This window comes from Accipiter gentilis, chromosome 5, assembly GCF_929443795.1.
Source record: "Accipiter gentilis chromosome 5, bAccGen1.1, whole genome shotgun sequence".
Lineage (NCBI taxonomy): Eukaryota > Metazoa > Chordata > Aves > Accipitriformes > Accipitridae > Astur > Astur gentilis.
In genome coordinates, this window is record NC_064884.1 from 46,712,484 (window position 1) to 46,736,130 (window position 23,647).

Genomic DNA, 23,647 nt, shown 5'->3' on the forward strand with positions numbered 1-23,647 from the left:
GGCAGCGCCCTGACGTCAGCGCGCGGCCCGCGGCCGCCGCCACCGCCCCTTAAAGGGGCAGCGCCGCCGCAGGCGGGCCCTGTGCTCCGCGCCGGGCAGCGACCCCGCGTGGGGCGATGCCGTACCATTCCCCGCGGGGGTGGTGGGGGTGTCCCCCCGAGGCTCTGGCCGCCGCCACGAAGAGGCTGCACGCTGGTGGTTTAGAAAAGAGACTTTATTAGTTGCGCTGCTTCGCCGGGACGCAGCCGCGGGTACGACCCTCCGGGAGCTCCTCCGGGCTCCCGCCGCCCCGGCGGCTGTGCCCGCCCGGGCCTCCTGCCCTCGGGGCCAGCTGGCCCGGCCCCGCCGCTCCGTGAGAAGAAATACCGACGTCAAAACCGCCCGTGGGCCCTGCGGGGGGAGGCGACCCGCGGGCTGCGGGCCCGCGCTGGGCTGGGAACGGCCGGGCAGGAGCTGTGGGCGGCCAAAAGCCTGTGTCTCCTGCCCCCGAAGGGGGAGGCAGGGCCCCCGGCCCGACCGGGAGCCTCCAGGGCCACCCGGTGCCGTCCCCCAGCCTGCCACATGCCCGGCACACGGGCCTGCCACAGGCACACCTCTGGGGACGATGGCGGCGGCACGGGCCTGGGGAGGTGTCTGCTGGGCACCGGGATAGGACCCTGGGCCGGGGACAGGCTGGATGCAGTAGACAATAAGAAGGAAAATAATTCTTAGAGGAAAAGCAAGTTTATATATTTGGTTATGTTAGCAACAGCAGCCCTCCCTGCTGCCTGGGGGGAGCGGGCTGGGGAGGAAAGCGACTGCGCTCACAGAGGAGGGCTGAGCCCAGCAAGCAGACGGGGATGAGCACGACCGGGTCCCTCCCTCGCCTGCCCACCAGGATCAGCCTCCCCGGGCGAAGCCGCCGAGGCACACAGCCTCCTGCCTCGCTGCCTGCTCCTGCAGGGCTGGGTCGTGCTGCAGTGGTGGCTGCCTACATGAGAGCCGGAGCATGGCAGCCCCGGGCTGAGCCAGGGCAGTGCCCTCAAGCTGCGGTGTGCTATCCTAGTGTTGCCTTGCTGCAGGGGACAGGGAGTGAAGCTGCACAAAGCGGGAAACGGGGAGGAAAGCGCAGGACCTGGGCACGAGCCTGAGCTGTGCCGGGACCCCTGGAGGAAGCAGATGCTCAGAAATACTCAAGGTCCAGTGCTGGACCGGTGTCAAGGCTGCTCTCTGACAGTCAAGATCCTCACATGGCATCAGCGTATCCCATATCCTTCTGGAAACAAGCTGCACCCAGTGGTGGCTGCTCCAGCACAGCTGCCTGCACATCCCCTCTCCCTTGGCAGCGAGCATGTACCTTGCTGCCTGCTGCCACCACCCCTGCAGGTGTGGAGGGACCAGATCCAGCACCTCACCTCCACGGTGCTCCCTGCCTTGGCAAGGACTCACCCACAGCTGCTGGGCCTCTGGCAGCCAGATCTGTAACCCGGGCAGGGGAGCGTGTGGCCCACGCTGCTCCTGCTGCAGCCCTAGGGCTGTCGCAGCAACAGCCCCAGCGCAGTGGGAAGGAACAGTGGACCCCGGCTGTGTGATGTGCACGCAGGCACCTGCGGCAGTCCCGGCAGCGGGGCGGCTTTTCAGTGAAGCCGTCCTAGGCACCGCCATGTAATGCGGTCCTTGGGAGGGCAGAGAGGAGCAGACCCGCCTGCGTGCCACATGGCTGGGTCAGCTTTGCCCACACTCTTGCCCATCAGCAGGACTTGCTCAGCTCTTCCCTCCCGCACACTGGGTGCATCACAGTTCCTCTGCTCCCCCGAAGGGGTGGCCAGCTTGGGTGCTGGGAGTCTTCCTGCCTGCAGGGATGGCCGTGCAGCCTGGCACAGGGAGCTGGTGTGGGCTGGCGGGCTGCTTGGCAGGAAACTTTCTTGACACCAGGTCTTTGCTCATGGAGGACACTTGAGCTTTCCAGGTGTACAGCCGTTATCTTGGTTTTAGCACTCTCCAGCTGGGCTGGGTCCCGTCACTCAAAGCCCATCTTCAGGTCTGGTGCTAGAAGGCTCTCACGCAGCCTGCGGCAGGAATGGTCTCCAAGGGTGATTTATCAGTGTAAGAAAAACAGTCCCGTGTTCCTAACGTTTCTGTGTGCTAAAACTAAAATATAAAATACACCTTGTCCAAGCAGGCAGGGGATTGGCGTCGGCTCTGCAGGGTAGTAAATATGCATCGTGTACACTTTCCCTGGGGCACCAGGGCAGAGAGAGATCTCGAAATGTGAGTGATTACATGTTCAGCCGTCGTCCACAACCCTTCCGCGCTGCAGCCTGTCCTACTCGCTGTCACTCTTGTCCACCAGTACCGCGTCGGACTCCTCTGTGATCTCCAGCAGTGTGTGCATCTCGGGACTCTCACCACGCAGCAGATCCGAGTTTTCTCCCTCCTCTCCACCAACCTCCACCAGCTCCGTGGCTTTCACTTCCACCTCGCCCTCTCTTATTTTCTTGACATGGAAAGTGAAGGGTGGCACTTTGTAGACGGCTGTCTTGGACCTGGCATAGATGGTGTGGTCAGGGGTGAAAGACTTCCTCAGCTTGTCCCGAGAGGTCTTCATCTTCTCTCTCCTTTCGTTAGTCACAATCTTGGTGCCCAGCTTGTTCATCCTCTTCTCCAGGTTGTGGCGGGTCTTCTCCAAGTTGTGGCGGGTCTTCTCCAGGTTCTCCTTGGTCTTTAGCTTAGTCTTCTCCATCTTCTCCTTTGAGAATGCCTTCTTAAAGTCATCCACTCTTTTCATGCCACTCCTTTTGATGCGCTCTGCCCGTGACTCTTCGATAATCTCTTCAATCTCCACCTCTTCATCCGAGGAGAGCTGGACGTGGTCCTCCTCTCCATGGTCCTCACCCACAGGCACCTCCTCGCCCTCGCCTTCCTTCTCCAGCTTTTCACCCTCCTTTAGAGACTTGCTGATGCTCAGTTTAGACGGGAGCTTCACTTCATCCTGCAAGACACAGAGCGGAGCCAGTGAGACACACACACTCAGCCCTTCCAGCCTCGGGAGCCAGCCCCCCCCCGCCCCCTGCCTGGCAGTGCTGCAGAGCAGAAGCACAGCTACGACCCACGGCTAAACAGACCCAGGCGACGTCAGGTCTGGGCTCATCCTCCCTTAGTGCACCTGACAAATTACTGTAAGGAGAACCTGCCCTACCCACAGCAGCTTAGAGCTCTACTATATTTAAGCTCAGGTATACCAGCTCTGCTCATCAGGCTGGTTCCAAACCCATCCATGACTCCAGCAGTGCAGGAAGAGGCAAGCCAGCACTGAAACTGGAGACTCTTCCCTTCCTCCTGTGCCCCTGTAACAATCCCATCCCCTCCAGTTTCATCATCATCCCAGGACCTGGCCATCGCACGCTCCCTGCTCCTAGCCCCACGAAAGCCCCTGCCCACATCCTGCTGTGGAGGGGCACAGGGAACCCACTGGAGCGATGCGGTGCCCCCTTGCTCCCCAGCGCCTGCCCAGAGCCCTTCCCGTACCCCCCCAGCCCACGGCGTTTTGCCTTCCTTCCCATGGGTGGTCTTCTCTTGGTAAGACCGCTGGCTACCCCCAGGTGTCCGGCCTGGCCAGGGTCCGGCCCGTGGTGGCCCTGGGCACAGCGTGGTGCTGGGCTGCAGATGGCAGCACAGTCTGGAGCTGGGTGTCCAGCCACGCTCCCTGGCATGCACACAGTGGCCTGGCCAACCCCAGTCTGCACTCAGACTTTCCCAAGGCCTGTAGGATCCAGATGTGGGGCTGGGACATCTCTTGGGATGCAGCAGGCCGCCCTATTTTTCTCATTTCTCCGCTGGGGAATTAGTTGCGGAATTTGTCCAAGCCTGTATCTGAAGACAGAGGAGATGGCAGCCCCAACTCGCACAGCTAGGTCTGCAAGGTTACGCTGTCTCTACTCGGGACAGGAGGTAAATTCATTCAGCTTCTCTGCTCCTCTGGGTCAGCCAAGTTTCTGATCCCAGTGGCAGAGGACAAGCATGTGCCCAGGAGAGGAGCACAGGTCTAGAGTGGGATTGGTTTTCATCTGAGCAGCACATAGCGTGCGTCCCTGCTGCAATGAATCACCTCTCTGTTCCCAGGACAGGCTGGAAATAGCCCATCACTGTACGAAGCATCACAGCTGCAGGGCTGCGGCCCATGGCTTAGAAATTTATTGCCCAAGGGGTTTTAATCTACGGAGCTGGGTGGGAGAAGCATGGAGCTGCTGAGACAAGCGCTGTCAAAAAGCCAGCAGCAGCTGAAAGGCAGTGCGTGGAACAGGCACGCAAAGAGTGGAGATGCTGGGCTGAGGTTTGGAAAAAGCCTGGGCAGCAGGATGGCCGGGTGCCATTTCCAGCCCCAGGGCAGGCAGGAGCTGAACAGAGCAAAGGTGGGGGATCCCAGTCCAACACTGGCAGGAGCAGGGCCCAGTGAAATCAAGGGCAGACCCTGGGGTACCCCGAGTGCTTGACATGCATGGCTCGCCTTTGCCCAGCTTGGGGATGCTGGGAGCAGAGCTGCCCTGTGTCCTGGGAGAGTGAATCTGCCATGGCATCTCCCGTGCAAGGCTGCACACTCTGTGTGTCATGCTTGCACAGCAGTAGCCACTGCACCAACGCAGCTGCAAGCTAACAAGCTACGCAGATGTCAAGAGCCAGGACACTCATGATGGTCAAACTGCCGAAACAGCCACTGAGGCCCACCCCCGAAGAGCCACACCAATTCCAGCCATGCTTCTGTGCAGGTTTCTCTGGCGCTGCCATGGCAGAGGACGTCCCGATCACTCACGCAGTGCTGGAAGGGATGGCGTGTTGGCATGCCTTCACCGTGAGCGCTCTCCCACCACCATGCTGACGTGCTGCTGCTCTAGCTGACCAAGGTCAGCACCACGCTGCTGCTCTGGCCTGAGCCCATGGTCGGAGGCAGCACAGGACGGTCCATCTGCAAATGGGGAGCTGCTTGGCTCAGCCAGCTGTGCTGTCCCCAGCTCTTCTTTCCCTTACATCACTCAAGAACTGACATAAGCTTATTGAATATGTGACTCCAGCACAGCTTCACCTGGGTGACATTCAGATGCTTTTAGCTGCTTTCTCATCCTTCCCCAAGCACAGGACAGTGCTGTTCCTTGGGCAAGCTGAAGTTCTGGAAAGATGAGGGCATCTGGGGAAAACTTTGTGAACAGTAAGAAGTCAGCTCTGTGGAGCACTGGGCTCTGAAGGCGACATGGGGGCTGCAGTGTCCGTGGTCAAAACACAAAGAGTCTGCCAAAGCAGAGGTTTTGTCCTGGGTTTTATTCAGAGCAGAGAGCTACGCTGGGCAAAGCTCTTCACCCTCCAGATCACAGCTCAGGTCCCAAATACTTTCTGGAGATTAAGATTAAGTGGCCAACATATGTTTTCTTCATTTGATTAGCCACTTCAAGAGAAAACAATACACATGCTCTCCAGAGGGTCAGGTCAGTCCAGAACAAATCCACATCACTGGGAAGGCAGGGATCCTGTTCTCCACAACAACACCTGCTGGAGCAATCCCAAGACTCCTGGGGATCCTGCCCCGCCAGCTGAGAACATCAGGAACTCCAGCTACTTCCTTCCCTCCGAGTCAACACAATGAGCCAGAACAAAGGCATCCCCCTCTCGCCTGGCACGACTGTCACTGGAAACAGGCCATATCCTGCAAACTCAGATACTTATCAGCCCCTTGTTAGCTCCAGAACATGTGTCTGCAGAAAGAAACACCACCACAAAAACTCTATGTCTGCCACATAAATAACCATTTTTCCTTGTGTTACACCAGCAAATCCATCCAACTTCGGCAGCGTCCTGCAACTCCTGCCTCACAACCGCGAAGACGTGGCAAGCAGCAGCTCCTGCTACATGGGACAGCTGGAGCAACCCCTGTTAAGAGTATCAGTGCAGCTCTCTAATCCCTGCCACTTCAGCCCTGAGAATAGCAACTGCCCGGCTGTTTGATCCTAACTCCCACAGACTGCACTCATGTACAGACCCACGCTTTTGCTGTCCCACGCACTGTCCCCACAGGCAGCTGCTCTAGCCCACCCCAGCAGTGCTCATGGACTTGAGACTCTGCTCATGCCTCTATCGTGAGGCACCCTCATTGCTCAAACACAAAGAGGGAGCACAGCTATTCCCATAAGTAAGGATGTTTCCAATCCCAACCTCCCCTCTTGAGACTGTTTCCGAGAGCTTTTCTCCAGCTGCACTTAGGAAACCCTTTGCAACCTTCACCCGGCCCCTTTCCTGCAGGGCCAGGGTGACAGGGTAGCGTGCCCGCTGCAGGGCTGTCAGGCCCCCAGATAGTGCGTCTCTCTTTCCTATGCCTGGTATAATTCCTGCATTTTTTTCCCCTGACTCTTCCTCAATCTGATTGCTTATCCAAGCCATAGATAACCAGCTGGAGGACAGCTGGTAGATTTTCAGCACTGGGTGCCGTGGGTCACTTTCCTGACTCAAAGCCCACCTGCATCTAGGGAGCATTCCTGCTGGTTTAGCGGGCTCTGGCTTATGCACAGGACAGCTGGTGCAAGAACAACCAACAGTTCTGGCACATCTTAATGGGGACAAGTACGTTGCTGCTGAGCATCCCTAGTGTGTAGCTCTCCACCCACACCGAGGCACTGCCCAAATGCCACCAAGGGTGGTCTCTTCCCTGCTTGAGAGGTGTGTCTGCTGTGGAGAAGGGGCACTGCCGGCTGTGGGCAGAGTGTGCCTACAGACACAGACAGAGTGTCTGCCTGCGGGGGAGGACAATGGGACCTCACTTGAACAATCAAGAACCATCCTGGGTCTACAGGTGGCTGCTATACAAATCCCTGCTCTGGACAAGGCACTATGGTCTGTGCACTTTATTTCACTCATGACTCATCCAGATGAGCCACATTTTTAACACCAGGCATTCCAAGTACTCTATTTTTACTGCGAAAACACTGACCCTTGAAGTGGGCGAGTCCAAAATCCTGGGTCTTGGCATCCCTGCCTGTTGGGGCATTCAAACCTTGGCTCCCAGTCAGCAGACGCAAACCCGTTCTGTTCTCTAAGACAGCTTGAATCCAGCTGGCACAAAGACAGTGGGTAAACAAGATTTCTCAGAAGATTTTTATACCAGCAGAAGAAAAATCTTCCTGCTGTGTGCACAAAGCAGAACAACGCCCAGCAGAAGGACAGGCGGCATCTGCGTGTGTGCTGGGACTGAGCTCACTGCCATCTGATGTGCTTCACGCAAAGGTTCAGCTCTGATCCAAGTTCTAGTTTTCTTTTGCCCACTTGCAGTGTGCCACCCCCCAGCGCATTTCACAATCGGACACGTACAGCTGTGCTGTCCCTTCGGCACAGACCTCCCTGGGGAAGCGGTTTACTTTGGGAAGCTCCCTCCCACTGGCTGAGCCGATGGGACTGGCAGCCCGACGGACTGCAGACCTTGTGGGCGCTCGGCAGGGCCCCGGCGCTTGTACCCAGCATTGAAGGCAGCTGGCTGCCAGCTGACAGGGTGCTGGGCTGCTCTGTATTCCTCCTACCTCAAACAATTCAGAGCCGTTAGATCTACCCGGCTGACCAGCCTCTGCCTTGCTCTGCTAAGCGGGCTTTTTATCTGACATTGTTTTGAAGCCCGAGTTCCCTTGCAGTGAGTCACGCAGGCAGCCCCATATGGTCATGTACACACCGCCTGGTTGCTACAACACATGTAAACACTTCCCCTGTCATATAGAAGGCCAATGAGACACAAAGCTGAGCTGCATTCCCAGCCTAGCAGAGCTCTTCAAGCACTGCAGAATTACCCGCAAATCAGGGGAACACTCCCAAAATGCAAGAAGGCCTCCTGGATTGCTCTTGAAGAGGCTCTTATTGTAAGTGTGTAAAAAACAGAGTCCAAAACTGCCAGCCACTCCGACCTCCATTTTGAAGGTTTAATGGAAGATTTTTCACATGCGCATGCTAATCACATCTGCAATTCATTTTGTTCAGTTATTTTTACACAATTGCAACAGCACAAACAGTTGAGTTTGGTTGACATGCAGCTGAAACATGCAGAACATGGCCAGCTCACATCCCCAGGCTCTGCTATGACCAAAAAGGGCTGATCCCAAGTACTGCTGGGTTAGCTGGAGCTTGCTGCACCTCCTGTGCCACGCCAGCCCTTCCTCTGCCCTCCCGGGGCAGGTCAGACAAGCTCTGGCCTGGGGGAGGCTGAGGGAGGATTAAAAGCATCTGGGCAGAAGACAGCTTTCCAGGTCAGATCGAGCCCTGCCAGAGAAGAAAAAGTTCTGCTCTCCCATTGCCATGATAACTGTTTTGCTCTGCCAGTCCTTAGAGGATGCTTTCTGTGCTGACCTTCCATCAGTGTCACAGGAAGGAAGATTCAGTTATTCCTAAGTAAAAGCAACACACTTGATAAGCACCCACAGCCTAGCAGAGCTCAGGGATGTAAAGATGCCCTGCACAGAAAAGAGGGCTGTGCTTTCTTTACCAGTGCCTTGTTGGAACAGACGTCTGTGGAGACTGTATTACTATCAGACTCTCTTACTATATCACAAAACCCTGCCTTTTTTAAAAATCTTGTCACTTTCCTTGAAAAGAAGTTTTCCCTGGCAGCTGCCCCCAGAGATCCAGACTCCTGGGCTGAGTTCACCTTCGCCTGGCTCCCGGGGCAGACCTGTCCACTGACCAACATGGCCATTCCCACCGGACAGTGCTGCTCACACCAGTGGATGACCACCCAAAGGGCAGCCAACTGGAGCTTAGGGTATTTTCTCCAGTAGCCACACAATAAGAGGAAGGCTAGCAGGGGACTTATGCTGTCACCAGCAGCCCTTGTGACATGAGATAAGTGTTAGATAAAGAGCAGTTCAAGTCACCACCGACTCCAGTCTGTGTGCAGAAGCCTAGCTCCTAGTGAACAGCGCTGGGGGGCTGCCGCTGAACAGAAATGGATGCTGCATTGCCTACCTGAGACAACTGTAGTTTTACATCACACAGTTTGTGCTCTCTGCCTGTCCTTTATCTATTTAAAACAACTTCAAACCATTTCACAAACACTTATAAACTAAACATTACAAGAAGCCTGAGGAGGTAGGTATTACCAGGTCTCTATTTCAGAGGGAGAAACTGAGACCCAGAAAACGGGTAGGATTTGCCCAGTCACAGCGGACGTCAGCAGACCCAACTGCTCCTGGCTACTAGCCCTTCATGCAAGCCATACAGCAATTCCTCCCTCCCAGATTGCAGAAGTAGCACACAACAAGTCCCGTAATGCCTGAGAGAAAAATCACAGCTCCTAACTATCCATTATAACTAGGGCAGCAGCATGCAGCAAGCAGATTAGTCAACAAGCAGAGGCATTTCTGCCAACTGAAAGATCAGCCTTCTGGGTCTGAAGGCTTGCAGCAGCCACAAGCAGGCAGAGAGGCAAAGGCTCTGGAATCAGTAGCTTTCAGAGTTTCAGAAGAGGTTCAAAGTGATCTTCAGGGGGTACTCCTGCTGAGGCCCTAAACTGCTGCCTCCTTGCACGTCTTCTGCTGATTTGGGCCATGGCACTTTCCGCAGCACAGGCAGAGGGAACCGTTCCTGGAGACAGCTCAGAGGGCAGTCCCTGGCGAAGACTCAAAGCGCACACTCTGGATCTTCTTGGGCTAAGACGAGGAAAACTGCATTTCAATAGCCGGCGGAAAGGAAGCACAATGGAAAAGCTTACCTGTCCCCCTCACTGGGAATCTGATCAGGAACATCACCAACAAAGTAATCCAGATTAGCATGAGAACAGGCACAGAGAAAAGGCACAGGGGTATGTTCTAGTAAAGGGAGAAGCCAGGTAGCAAACTTTGACAGAAAAGACAGTCAGCAAAGATTTATTAGAAGGAAGAGTGTCCTTCCCTAATTTATGGCAGGTCCTAGGAGATGCAGAATCCCTTCTATGGTTTCAGGCATGTTTACACTGAACACTGCCATAGGGCCAGATTCTGCTCTCTTTTCACACTGCTGTTCACAGAGTGGTTTGATGTCAGCTGTTCTGGAGGTATCTCCGACTTCTGTGGTGTAGCTGAAAGCAGAGTTTGCTTCTATGTGTAAGATTACGAAAAGATAGTGATTTGAAATCCCTGTGTTTATTAATTCAAATACACACGCTGGAGAGATCAAAACAGCCGGGCGTGATTCCAGAACTCCATCCGCTAGTTTTGTCAGTGTATGACCTACACCAACACTGGACAATACCCAGCAGTTTACAGACATCTATACCCAGTGACACAGCAAACACGCTCACTGCAAAATCAGACATGACCTCAATTCTTACGTTCCAAAGGTTGGACAGATTTTATAGCCAAAAGGTCCATAAAAAGAGAAGCCTCGAGGCCTTAGAGAGAAGACTACTGAATCCTGCAATAAGAAGTCACCAAAGAATACTGCTGAGACAAAGGAAAAGATCTAAAATATGGCGGGGAAAAGCAAAATAGGTTGGGATTAGGCAAATGTGAAAGGGATAAGCCAGTTTGTTCTCAAGCAGTATCTCCCTGACTAGCAGAGTCCTTCTACCCTCAGTAATTTTGCATATTGTGCAATCTTCTTGGCACTTTTTTCTATCAGGCATGTCTAGTTACTCTATGTCCTGGAAGCTATGTCCTAAAACGCTGTTATCTTCTTCATGAGGTGGTGAGAATGAGCAGCATGGTACAGGCACTGGAGCTAGTTCAAACCTGATGGTGAAAAGCAAGGGAGGAACGACACAGGGAGAGGAGGAGGCTGTGTTTAGAAAAGTGCTTTTTCCTAACAGTGAGTCAGAAGAAAGGCAGGGCTGTAGGAAACAGAGAAGTAAATAGATTGCAGAGTGAAAAGCCTTTTTTTTTTTTTTTACTCTGACAGCAGAAAAAAGTTTTGATCCTATTATCAGTCTGTTTGTAGAACTGACTTTACTCTCAGAACTGCTCCTCCCGGATAAACCTGTCTCAACTGATTAATAACTCCAGAGCTATTTCTGAACAGCAAACCAGTAAAGATGGAGTTTGCATTACAGATTATTTGCAGATAGATCTGTGATGATACTGCCATTTGCATCCTCACATAAAGCTATAGACTAAACATCCTGAGACTTTTTATTCTAAATATTTGATTTTCCCTCACTGACACTGAGCATCTTTGCTTCTGGTTTTTGTCTTATCTTGCAGCTGGATAATGGACCCACAGTTCTTCAGGCACTTTCTAACTTGTAGAAGATCTTGCAGAATCAAAAGGACAACATTATCCCAAACAGGATAAGAGGGCTAAGCATGTTGCCGAAAAGCCTGAGTAATTGCCATGCTTTACCTGGGTGACAGACACATCACAGTACCTTAGAGAGTGGAGACTGCATAGTTCTCTACTCATTACTTAAATAGGGACAGGACACGACACTTCTGGGTAGCGTAGCAAAAAGCAGCTTCAGCAAAGATGCAGGAACAGCCCTCAGTTTCACCTAATCTGTGCCTAGGTCAAGCAGTACGTTCTTTGGAAAAATGACTGTGTTAGACTGAGTGTGGTTGCTCGCTCATCCCGCCCGGCAGAAACTGTGTGCCTGGAGCTGGGACATGATGACAGCGCGCAGTGAGTCACCCACAGCAGGCTCAGTGCCTGCCTTGTGAGCAATGCTGAAGGACGCAGAGGGACACATGCCAGCTACAGAGCATTCACATTTACATAAAATTGAGGAAATGGAGATAATATGCAGGACTACCACGTTCCCATGATGCTTACACCCTTCCAGTGTCCTGCAGTGCCTGCAACACTAAGCAGCTTTTAACCATCTACCAGTCAAACTTGCACCCAGGGTACACTGGAGAGTAAAGGCACTGCATCTTTCCAGAGAGAGGCACAGTCTGAGTACTGACTGGCTTCTTGAATTCTTTGGGGTTTCTAATCCCAGACCTGCGAACTTGGTTACATGCAGCCTTGGAGAGTTTTTCCTGCTGTGTGTCCATGATGGGTTAATTTGTTTTTGCTGAGGGCTCATATCTAGCTTAAGAATGGGTAAATGAGCCACAATCTCACTGGAAACTACAGCGCTCCAGCCACCTAGCCCAGTGAGCACGGCTGGCAAATTCCACACTTCATTATACTCCCGTGTGCAGTGGTCCCACTGGCATCACACAGACATCATGATAGATACTTTGATCCACTGCTGATAGGCACAAGAGAGGCCTGAGAGAGGAATATGTGATCAGAAGGAATATTACCTTTGGTTTATTTTCATGAGCCATTAATCATCCGATCTAGCCTTAACCCAACTGGCCGAGCAGTCTCTGGCCCTTTGCTCTGAGACAATTTATTGCCACACAGCTCAGTATGTAACTATAATGCTGAAAGGATTTCAGCAAAGCAAACAGTCCTGGCACTACCTGCTGATAAATAATACCTAAGCAATGAAATATTAATGCAGTTGATTCCCGGCTGCAAAAGAGAAATCCATGCTCCAGAGCTGTCTTTCGGTAGAAAGACTGATAATCTGCACTAAGAAAAATCCTGGAAGTGAGAGCTATAAACATCCTGAAATTTTTTTAAGGCTTAGTCTCCTGTGAATAATTATCTTGAGACTCTTATAATTCAGTAACGTGCAGAGAATATGAAGGATTCTTTGCACATCAGGATGTTAGCATGGTGCTCCTTATAATGGATAGAGAACATGCAGCTGAATTCAGCGCTGCAGCCTGAAGGAGTTGAGGTGAACAATATTTCTTTCCTTCCCCTGGGATCGCATTTTTTCACCTTTAATTTTGCTTCATCTGTGGCAAAAAGCAGGAGAACAGAAGGGAAGATACAATAGCTTTCTGGGCTAAGACCCCTGTATTCCAGCAACAAAGACAAAGGATCAAAGACAAACAATATTAACTCTTAATGAGTCTCAGTTTGTACGATTCAGATTTTTTGTGGTTTTTAACAAAGGCTTCATGATTAATTCTCTTTTGTATTTTGTTTAAGAACATAATTAAGAATATAATAAAGCGAAAGCAAATACAGCACCAGAGGAATATCCTGTCCCCATCGACCACACCAGATGTCACTGGATGAGGCATTTCTTTAGATTTGGCAGGTTGCTGATGCACAAACCCACCAGTGAGAAGCTCATAGTAATTCTCTACTGAACCTGGGATCAGAACTGTTGTGGCTACAAAGAGAGCTGCTTTTGAGTGGATTCACAGCAAAATTAAGACAGCCTTTTATTTTAAAGTATTATCAGAAAATAAATACAAAAACCACTGGCTGCTGCAATGCAAATCTCTGCAGTGAACCACTGGGAAAAAGTGATGCTACATACAGTGCAGCTCCGGATCCAAAGAGGTACTCAAGTTCAAGCACAGAGTGCTCCTGAGCTCACGGAGCCAACTGGTCTTGCAGGAAAAGTGTAACAGGGGTGCCTAGTGTCCATGCCTACCCCCAGTACTGTCATTCAAATTTTATTTGAAATTTCTATTCATTCTTTAATGCTTGTAGTTGGACAAGCTCCACTGAATTCAAGGCATGTAACCCACACAGGGTGTTCTTTGGGACTGCAGATCACTCTGGCTCTCATGAACCCTGTGCTGTCCTTAGACTCATAAGGTTTTTGTTTCAGAATGATTAATTTGAAACAAAACCATAGCTCGGGGCAGCTGACATACTGTTAGGAGGTGGAGAAAGACTGCAGCCCAGGGGCAGTGGGTGCGGCGGCTGCGTTACATGGGTTTGTACACCCTGTGCTCCCTGCCCCGTGCTTCTCATCAGACCCCTGAGTTCACATTCTTTTCCGTGCTCTGTTCTGAGGAACACAGACCTAAAAATGAGACAATTCAGCTGTGACCCCCAAATCTGTCGCATTAATGTGTGGGTTTGAAATTCATCCCTCCTCCCCACAAACGACACTCTTGTTGCTCTCGTCCGTATAAGGCTCACTCAAGGCACAAAAGCCAAGCTGTGCTATTTATATTTCCTTGCCCACCCCTACCTACCCTACGCATTGTACGGCTGAGATTCATGTTCTACCCTACTCTCATAACCACCTGGCCCTTCCCAGAGAAACTCCACGTCTTGCGAGGCTCTGAGCGGCTGCTGGAGTCACCTGAAGAGCAGAGGAGCCCTGCAGGAGCCCCCAAATCTGACAGTGTGTGGGAGCAGCCTGTCCACACACCTTTGACAAAGGTTGCCGTCTTTCCAGCAAACAATGCCGTGCATCATGAGCCAGACTTCCCTCGAGTTCGGCGCCCACATGAGCCTCAAAATAAAGGACCAGCACACTATAGAAATTCAATACTCAATTTGTGCGCTGAGCGCTGCAAGCATTTGTCTGGCTGTAAGAAAATCAGGCCTTTGACATTTGCAGGAATAAGTTTAATTGTCGTAAAGTATTTGGAAGAAAAATGCTGTGCTTACGTAAGTGCTGACACGTGCCGTTCTTCAGATGAATGTGGCACACTGTCTGGTTTTAGAGCAGTAGCTTTTTGCATGGGACATCCATTATTTAATCATGAACTGTAGTAACCAGCCCTAGATTCTTGTATCCTAAAAACAGGAGATTTGGGATGAAGTTACTTCAGTTTGTTTTTATTAGCAACCACTCTAACTAAATGTGTTGATGTCCCAATTTCTCTGAAAGACGGGAGCCCAGGACAGACGGCACAAAGGGAGCACTGAGGAGCTCTGTTCCCATGGGCTGCTAATAAGTCACTTGACATCACACTTTTTAGGAAGGCAAGTCCTGTTTACGGTAAGAGTACTGAACTTCTGTTTACACAGCAGCTTGTCAAAAGTCTGTCACCTTTGCTTTGGTAGGCAAGGTTTTTTTTAAAAAAAAGATGTGGTAATTTGGAGGGGGGTTGGTTTTTTCAAATTTTATTCTCAAGAATCGATCTAATTCCCTACGTTAAGTCGATACAAAAACTCTTACCTCGGTAGAAATCAGACCAGCTCCTGGCAAAATAAGGTAAAAGCATATTTGAGAGAGTGAGCAAGTGACAAAGCGCGCACACGTATATACATGACTGCGAGCAACAGCCCGCAAACATTCTCCTTAATGCCTCGCCCTTAGCTAGCCCCAGGGATAGTAATTTTCAGTTCTGCACTTTCTCCCCTGAAGTTTGAAACTACACAGGCTGAATGCGCTGTAGGCTCATCTTGATAGGTCAAGCTTTCCCTGAATAAAATTTGATTTTCATTTCCTCCTAATTTAACAGCTAGCAAAATACAACCCTTGCATGTAGTTTGACCTCTTCTCCCAAGGTGCCAAAAGGTCTTATTTGCACTCCTGAAATAGTCCGTCCATAACTGCTGGAGACTAAATATTCAACGCTGAGAGAATAATCAAACATCTATAACTGGTAAAGAGCTGATTTATCTTTATGTCCTTTTATTTCTTCATACCACAGAATCATGCAATATTAAATCCCTATAGAGCATGACTACTGTTTTACTCAGCTCTCTTGCTTGAAAATAGCCACTGCTGGTTTTATGTATTTTTTTATGTCTCTTAAGACAAGTTTATTTCTTGTCCTCCAAAAGAAAAGACTAATAAATCTTTGCATTTTTAGCCATAGCAACTGAAAATGCAATTGCACAGGAATGTTAATCACAGCTTTCTAAAGGCAGCTTTTTCTGAGTTAGAAAGTAATAATAATGTCACTCACCATCACAGAATTAATTACATTATCAAGAAAGTAACATAAACTTTGATAGGTATTGGGTTTTGAGAAGTGAAACACTGAATTAGAAAAGAGTTATTTTGTAATTTATTTTTTTTAATGATATGACACAGTTAGGAAAACACACTGAATTTTCATCATTTAGACCCCCAGGGTGGAGCCCATCATAAAGTTTTGGTTTTATAGACTCTCGATACTTTTTTTTTTTAAATTTCATGAGTATTAATACTGAAACATAGGATGACATTAGTAAATGGGTAATCCAGCGGGAATCAACAAGACTTCTTGCAACAAATAGCATTGTTCAATATCAGTAAAGCAGCTGAACATCATCCTCAATTTGATAAATGCCTTTACAATGTATACACAAAAATATCACTTCTTTCTGTATAGAGTTTTATGATTTAAATGCGTTAGCATTATCTGTTTTGCATAATCCCAGACGAAGTAACACTCTTGTCATTGATGGGCCTAGAATTACTGACAGTGATAAAATATTCATATGAATATTTCAGGACACAAAATTGTAACCTGATGTTTTTTGCAAATCTGCTGTGCAACTCCCACAGGCAGCCTGTGTTAGGAATTTCTGAAGAATGACATCTCCATAATTACAGTAAGACACAAACTCTAAAAATCCTGTCCCTCCCAGGGAAGAACAAAGCAGAATAAAAACCCCCAAAGCCAAAAGTAAAACTTCCAAGAGCCCCTAAAACGTCTAACTTCTTCAGAATAAAAGGTCTTCACAAATAAGAGAGACTCCTATATATGACAGATTATTATTCCTTACACCAAGCCATACAATTCAGGTTTCTGTATATTGAAAATTACACGATGACGTTTTTATGGAGCACAATCTACAGAATAATGCAACTATTAAGCAACCCTATTTTCTATATGAGAAATAATAATGAGTGTAGCTCTGAGACAGACCGTAGATTGATATAATTTAGAAACATTCTCTGTTGACCAAAAATCTATGCTTCCATCGTATGCAAGAAAGAGCGGTATTGCAGAACACTGCAAAAATATACCCCATTCTTCCAGGGGATTCCCTGTGGTCTGTGTCTGGACATTGAATTCTCATTGTATGGGTCTGTCTTTGCCACAGTAATGCAGCACAGTACTACTATTGATAAAAGTATTTGTTACTTAGGCACATTAGTATTATTATTGCCTATTTCTTTCTAGTATCCATCTAACATCAAAAGCCCATCACGGATTTTGTTTTTCAGTTTAAGCACCAAATTAAGAGACAATCGAGAGTTTCTCCTCCAAAAGAGACTTTCATTTGCCTTAGCAGTGCCTGTCACAAGCCTGCACGCCTGCTGCCACACCTTTGGCCTCCCCACAACTGGATCCTTCCTCTTTGTGGCATGGTCTACTAAGGCTTCCCACAGAAGTGCGAGGATTTCCATGAGGGCGCAAAATGCTCCATTTCACAGAAGCAAAGCTGGAGAATTTCTCACTTGAGCTCTGTGGCCTCCCAGTCAAATCACACTAAATTCCATGCTGGGAAATTGTTCCAAATTACAAATAATTCTTTTTTCTTCCTAATATCTTCTTGATTCACAAAATTCCTGCCGTAGTCCCTTGTCAACTGATTCGCTTGGAGGCTGTTCTGTCCTCATTACATCAGCAAGAGCATTGCCCCTGATTTCCTTTAGAAGCAGGATTGCTTTTTCATATTCAAACTCTACTCAATATTCATAAGCGACAGCAAAGCAAAAGGAACAGCTCACAAAATGACAATCTGCCCATGTTTAGGATGCTTCCAAAGGATGCAGAAGCTTGCCAGCTTCCTACCTATTTCCATAACCCACAAGGAACGTTACGTTTAAACAATTCCCTTCACTCTTCTCATTTTGCAATGTTTGTTGCTTCTGCAGTACATTTAGAGTTCTATTTTATTTTTCCATGGACAGCTCTATCCTCCTCCAAAAGCCTGATACAAAGAGGTTGTAATAAAATTTAAAAAAAAAAGTGGTTGTGTTGTCTGTATGATCTGAACAGGCTTGAGTATTTCAGCCTTTCAGGCATGATAAAACTACAAATGCTTAAGCTCTGAATCACAGAGTTACACAGGCTTCCGTACTTGTTAGATTCCTGAGCCTATTATGATCAGCTCTCCCTTCAAAACCCCTGCTCTAAGAAGTGTTTTCCCTTTTTTTCTGTTTTTCTTCTCTCTCTTCCTGTGATCAGCACTAGATGCTTCTCTATTTGTCCCTGATGCTGTCTATTATTAACCCAGAGGCTTCTAACTGAACCATTAACTATTTCACCTCACTTTTCTTCCATGGCCCAATATAAGAGTTTGGTCTGATAAGGAAGAGTAACTCCAGACAGGAAAACTGACAAAAACCTATTCCTCTCTTTCTTCTTGTTTAATATTAAAGGAAAAATCCAACGCTTAGCGCAGGGGTTGAACATCAAGCAAACTAAAGCTGTTATTGAAACCAGGCAACTAGAAGATTCAAGACTTGCAGGTTGCAGAAAAAAGAATGTGAAAATCTGTACAAGCACAACGGCAGACCCGAGTACTAATGAGCTCGAGGAGCTGTTCTGTATTTTCTCTAATGACTCTATCTGTCCTAGTCAGTGAGATTAACCCCGATGCTGGGGTTACTGTCCCTTGTTGTTATCAGATGCATGTCACAAATCTGAAATACTATCGCTCTCCACGTAGCAATACACATGTTGCCCCTCAGTAGAAAAGATGTTGACAGACGGATTTACAATACCCCCTTCCAGAACCTAGTGCATTCTTGTTCTTTTTTTAGCTAAGCAGAAAAAAACAGGTTATTTCGATACTTCTGGTCCATTGCAATGAGTGCTTAGGGCCATTCTCACTATTTTCATTACAATTCCTGTTAAATGTAGCAACTCTATCAAACCTTGTCTTAGAACACATAGACAATGTTAAATCATGAATGAGAGATCTACTTTGGACCCGCCTCAGTTGGGACCGCCAGACAGTCAGGGGAGGTTGGGTGAGTAATGGACTGACCGTGCAGTGTGACAGAACCCTTAGCAAAGAAAACACCCACTAACAGGACATAAAGAAGTTGTGAAATAGCTTCTTACCTGGTAGATCATGACTTTGAAGTTTCTGCGTTTCAGAAGCTCCGCTTCATTGGCCTCTAGCTTCTTTATCTGCCCAGCTTGCTTTTCCAGGTTCTGCCGAACGGTTTTCACATTGACGCTCACCTTGCGCACTTTTTCCAGCATCTTGTTCACGGTGTTGCTGGTGGTGGTGTGTGCCTTTGTCAGCTTGGTCAATTCTCCCTGGATGCTGGTCACTGCGCTATCCATCTCTTGCTGTCTCTCCTCCAGCTGTGTTTGGGTCAGCTGGATCTGATCCACTGCTCCAATGATCTTGTCCAGAAGGGTCAGCACCATCACACCATTGATCTGGTCTGATTTGATGGGTTCTTCAGGTACTTGCTCCTCTGAGGCCTCAGAAGCAGTTGGTGGCTCGATAATTTGCAAAGTAGTATCCTCCATGATCGCTTGGGAGTCCTGGCTAGCAGAGCCCGGAGAAGCTGTCACTGCAGGGAGAGAGAGGAGGGAAAACTAAACCCGAGCCTCAGCTAAACTCTGCGCTGGGAGACACGCCAGAAATGGAGAGCACAGTGTGTGGATGTCTGTGCTGAAATTCAAATGGCACAGCTCTGCAAAGCCGTCCAGTGAAACTGCCCTGCAAAATTTTCCAGGCTTGCAGGTCATTGGCTGACTCCACCTCAGCTATATAAAAGGAGCCCGCTGCCAAATGCCTGATGACCCACCCTTTCTGAAATGATTAAAATAGTTGGAGGGGAGGCAATGGCTCTGCATGCAAACACAGGCGCAGCTCAGCGAGGAATGCAAAGCTCTGAAACTACAACTGCCTCTTCTTTACCATAAGTCTAAAGGCACTATAAGCAATGAGAGGAAAAAACAAAAACCTTGAGTGAACGGCTCGGGAAGCTGCTGGGAAGAAAGCAATCCCATCTGGGCACAGCTGTATACATTAAAGGAAGGCTGGTTTAAACAATTGCACACGTTAAAGTTCAGCTGGAAAATTCAGATCTTTTGCCAATACTTGGCTTTTTTTTCCAGGACCACGACAGCCTGATTTTCAATACTTTAAAGAAATGCTACAATTTTGATTCAGTAGTTACGGCACATAACTTCTGGATCATAAAAATGCACGCTCCCATGTGTGTGAATGTACACAGTAGGTGTACACATGATATATACAGTGTGCACCACGTCTCTATGCAGATTTAATACAGAAAGAATAAATACAATTCAATCCTGAAGTGAAGCAGCTGGCCACTCCCACCTAAAAGCAGCCATCTCAGCTCTGCAATCCTCTATCCATCGACAAATCTAGTTACTAGACTTTTAAATGTGGGACATGCTTCAGCATATGCCATGCAAAACTGTACTTGTAAGCAATGCACAGATACATTGTGTTACATAAGGCTTTATTGGTAAAAAAATTACTAATTGTTTCAGAATTTACTAGAGTACATATTGCTTTGGAAAACATGGGGAAGAAATAATCCTTATTTTGCTAACTTTTAACCTCAGTATTGACACAAAGCAATTCATAGAGTCTTATATAATGTTGGCAGAAGTTTATGCCTCATGGAGTCATCACCAGCTTACTGCCTTCGAAGACACTCAGAGGGTGCTACCAAAGACTGTATACAACAACCCAGCAGGACCAAGCACAGGAATGCGAAGAAGCAAAATTCAGATCTTGGAAGTGACCCTGGGTGAGATCCTCTTCACTATCACAGGTGTTGACTCAGCCAAGGGAATCAAGCTCCCATGGACAGAACTGCTGTGAAGCCTCTGCTGGCTTGGGCAGCAGAAAGCCCTTCCAGGCTCAGCTGAAGGGCTGTGGGCAGACTGGGAAGGCTGCTGTTTCCCTCTTGTCCTGTAGCCTTGACAACAAGCAATTCATACTCAGCACATCCTGCCTCCCGCAGGGGTCAAGCCCGCCCTTGCCATTTGCCACACACTGGCAAATAAAATGAACGCTCTACAACACTTGGTTTCTTCAGGCTCACAGCCTACCTCAACACAGTGCTGGAAGAAATGCTTAATTCCAAGCATACAAGCTGGGAAACCCACAACGCACAAACAAGATGTACAGCAACATTGTTTAATGATGAATGCTCATGACAGTCAGCACTTTCCGTGTCCCTGTATTCTCCACCATGTGACAGCTCGCTTTTTACTGCTGTTGTACCCACACTGCACCATTGATCTAGATTTGGTTTCACTGTGCATCAGTAAATTGTGCTGTGTGGCTTCCACAATAGGTATTATGTCATGTATTAAAAATAGGTTGCTTTTCTATACCCTGTTTTTTCCTGGAGGGACCTTTTTCCTGAGCATTTATTTCCAGTGTTTGCTGCTGATGAGTCAGTTCCATGAAAAAAATCCTCACTCCAGCCAGATAGCATTGAGGCTCTGCAGTTGTTTCTCACTGGGGATGTCTGCTTCACAGTAGATTTCCACAGATACCTGATATGAAGTTTCAGGTACAGGACAGGATGCAAACAGAGCAGTACACTCTCTCTAGGTCTGCCATCTATTCCATGTGTGACTTCAATGCAGTCTCTGTGCCTCATTTCCCCATTTGGGAATAATTTAAAAATTCAGACTGAGTAGGTCAATCTAGGTAGAGTCAGATAAAACAACAGAACAGGAATTTATATTTGTTCTTGATACTCAGTAGAAGAGATGAAGTGCCACAGTCAGTGCTTGCTGTGCACACAGCAGTCACACCCCAAGCTAAAATGCAATGAGTAATTTTCTATGTTAGGACTAACTTCATTTCAGCCATTTTCTGCCGTGGAGACATACCAGGAAAAGCCAATAGGTGGCAAACTGCAGCGTCCCCTTTGGAGCCTTCACGCTGCCTTGAACACACAGGACAGTGAACTCTGACTCAATCTCTTCTAGTGTGAACAATTTCTTGCTGCTCTTGTACCGTAGATACAGTTTGATCTTTGACTCTTCCACGCTTACACTATGCCTTAGATATTACTGATCATTCCAATATTCCAGTGATTTTATAGCACCACTACTGAATTCTTTGTATGGACATGGAACAGACAGTCCAAACAAAAACTAGCATATTTCAGCTTCAAAGAAAAACTCTGTCAGATGTATGCAGGACAATGAAGGATGACATTGTGCAGCATCTGCTTCCACATCAGTCCGTGGAAGTTCCTGTGACTATATGAAATGGCTCAGCTAACTTCTTAAATAGCAAGATACAGCTGCTTTCAGCCTGCCAGAAATAAGGAATGGCTTTAGCTTGCAGTGGACTGACTCTCAGTTAAATTTCACCAAGATGCAGTTGACGCAATTCATCCCTTCACCTGCAGTTCAAGTACAGAGGACATGGACTGGACAGAGAAAAAGAAAGAAAATTATCCTCCCTGTTTCCTGAGGACCTGGGGATAAGTACAGGGGGAGGAAATGTGCAGTATGTGTGCAGCTTTCTGTACTGTTAGATGCATCCCACAGATGAGGAGAATTCAGTTTTATAGGCCACCGCCATGCACTTCATAGGCATCAAACTAATTCCATGACAAGATACATGGTATTTAACCCTCTAACTTGCTCACTTTTTCATCTCTCAATCAATTTGAGAGATGTCAAATATCTGAATAAAAGCAAAACCTGAGAGTGTTAGCAGCCCTGCCACTGCCATTTCCATCATGCAGCACCACTACCCTCACTAACACGGCCTGAGCCTGCTGGCGTAGGGTGTCATTCACTGTGACTGGAGTCCACCACGCTGACCTGTACGATGTCATTATTTCGTTACATATCTGCAGGTGGTCCTTTGTCTCACAGGACCCCTTAGGAGCAGCACTTGGGATTTGTTCCTCTGAGCTTGAGCAGCACCCAGACGCCCATCGGTGCTTCTCTGTCAGAGCATTATGAATAAGCACACAGTAATAACTAGGATCCTCCACTCCAAAGGAGGCAAAATGCCTGCCCAAATCCTGAAGAGGCATCACACCTCCCCTGTGCTGTACACCATAAGGGGCTTTTAAAACAAAGACAACCATGTGAAAAGGGATCTGTGGCTAAATTGTATTCTTGCTATTGCAAAAGCTCCTCTTTTAATCATATCAAGACCAAGCATTTACTCAAAGACATGGTCAGTAAGTAGAAGTACTTGGAAGTTTAGTGTATTTTAACTTAAGTACCTGTGATTTTTGGCTTCCTTCCCAATGACCCATGTTTCCATTACCAGCCTACTGCAGGAAACCCCTGACAGGCAGGGAGGTTTCTTGTCTTTAATTGGATTTCCATGCTATGAAGTGCTACACCCATGGGTTAGCCTTCGGGCTGCTGGAGGGAATCGCCTCCATCAGGGTGTGCTTGTACATCACTCGGATTTGACTCCAAAGAGCGAATGTTCGCTCTTTCATCTCCCATAACCTTACTGACCTCAACCAGCAAACTTTTATTTTGGCCAGCTGGGGCGGGAAGGCAGCGAGGCTGCGGCGCGTGAGGCTGCGGTGCACGAGGCTGCGGCACGCGAGGCTGGCGCACCCAGCTGTGCCGACGGGCCGGGCGCAGGGCTCGGCCGAGCTGCTCGCTCCAGAACCGAGCCGCAGGAACCGGCGGAAGGCCTCCGGCCAGGCACAGGCCGGGCAGGTGGAGGGGGCAGAGCCCAGGACGCCGGGGATGGGGGAAGCCGCCCGCCCCAGCGGCCCCGGGCCCCCCAGGACCGTACCTCTGGCCGCCGCTGGTCCCCGCGGCCGCCTCACGGAGAACGAGGGCCGGGCCGGGCCGGGCGGGCCCCGGCGGGGAGGGCAGGCCGCGCCCTCGCGCCTCGGCCACGCTGCCCGTGACGCCACCGCCTGCGTCACGGCATCACCAGTGGCGTCAGCAGCGGGCGGGTGACGTCACCAGCCCCTCCGAAAAAACGGGCCCGGAGCGACCAGGCGCGGGGTGAGAGGGCCGGCCCCCTC

The 23,647-nt window shown here is 49.0% G+C and overlaps 1 protein-coding gene across 1 annotated transcript; it reads right to left on the reverse strand.

Moving 5' to 3' along the window:
• Positions 1-206: 206 nt before the first annotated feature.
• Positions 207-23,627, reverse strand: CAVIN1 (caveolae associated protein 1). The gene is made up of 3 exons (XM_049799313.1): positions 23,410-23,627; positions 18,738-19,201; positions 207-2,971 (listed from the first exon to the last, which is right to left on the reverse strand). Exons 2-3 carry the CDS (start codon positions 19,155-19,157, stop codon positions 2,306-2,308), a joined length of 1,086 nt encoding a protein of 361 aa, XP_049655270.1. The 5' UTR covers positions 19,158-19,201; positions 23,410-23,627; the 3' UTR covers positions 207-2,305.
• Positions 23,628-23,647: the final 20 nt, after the last annotated feature.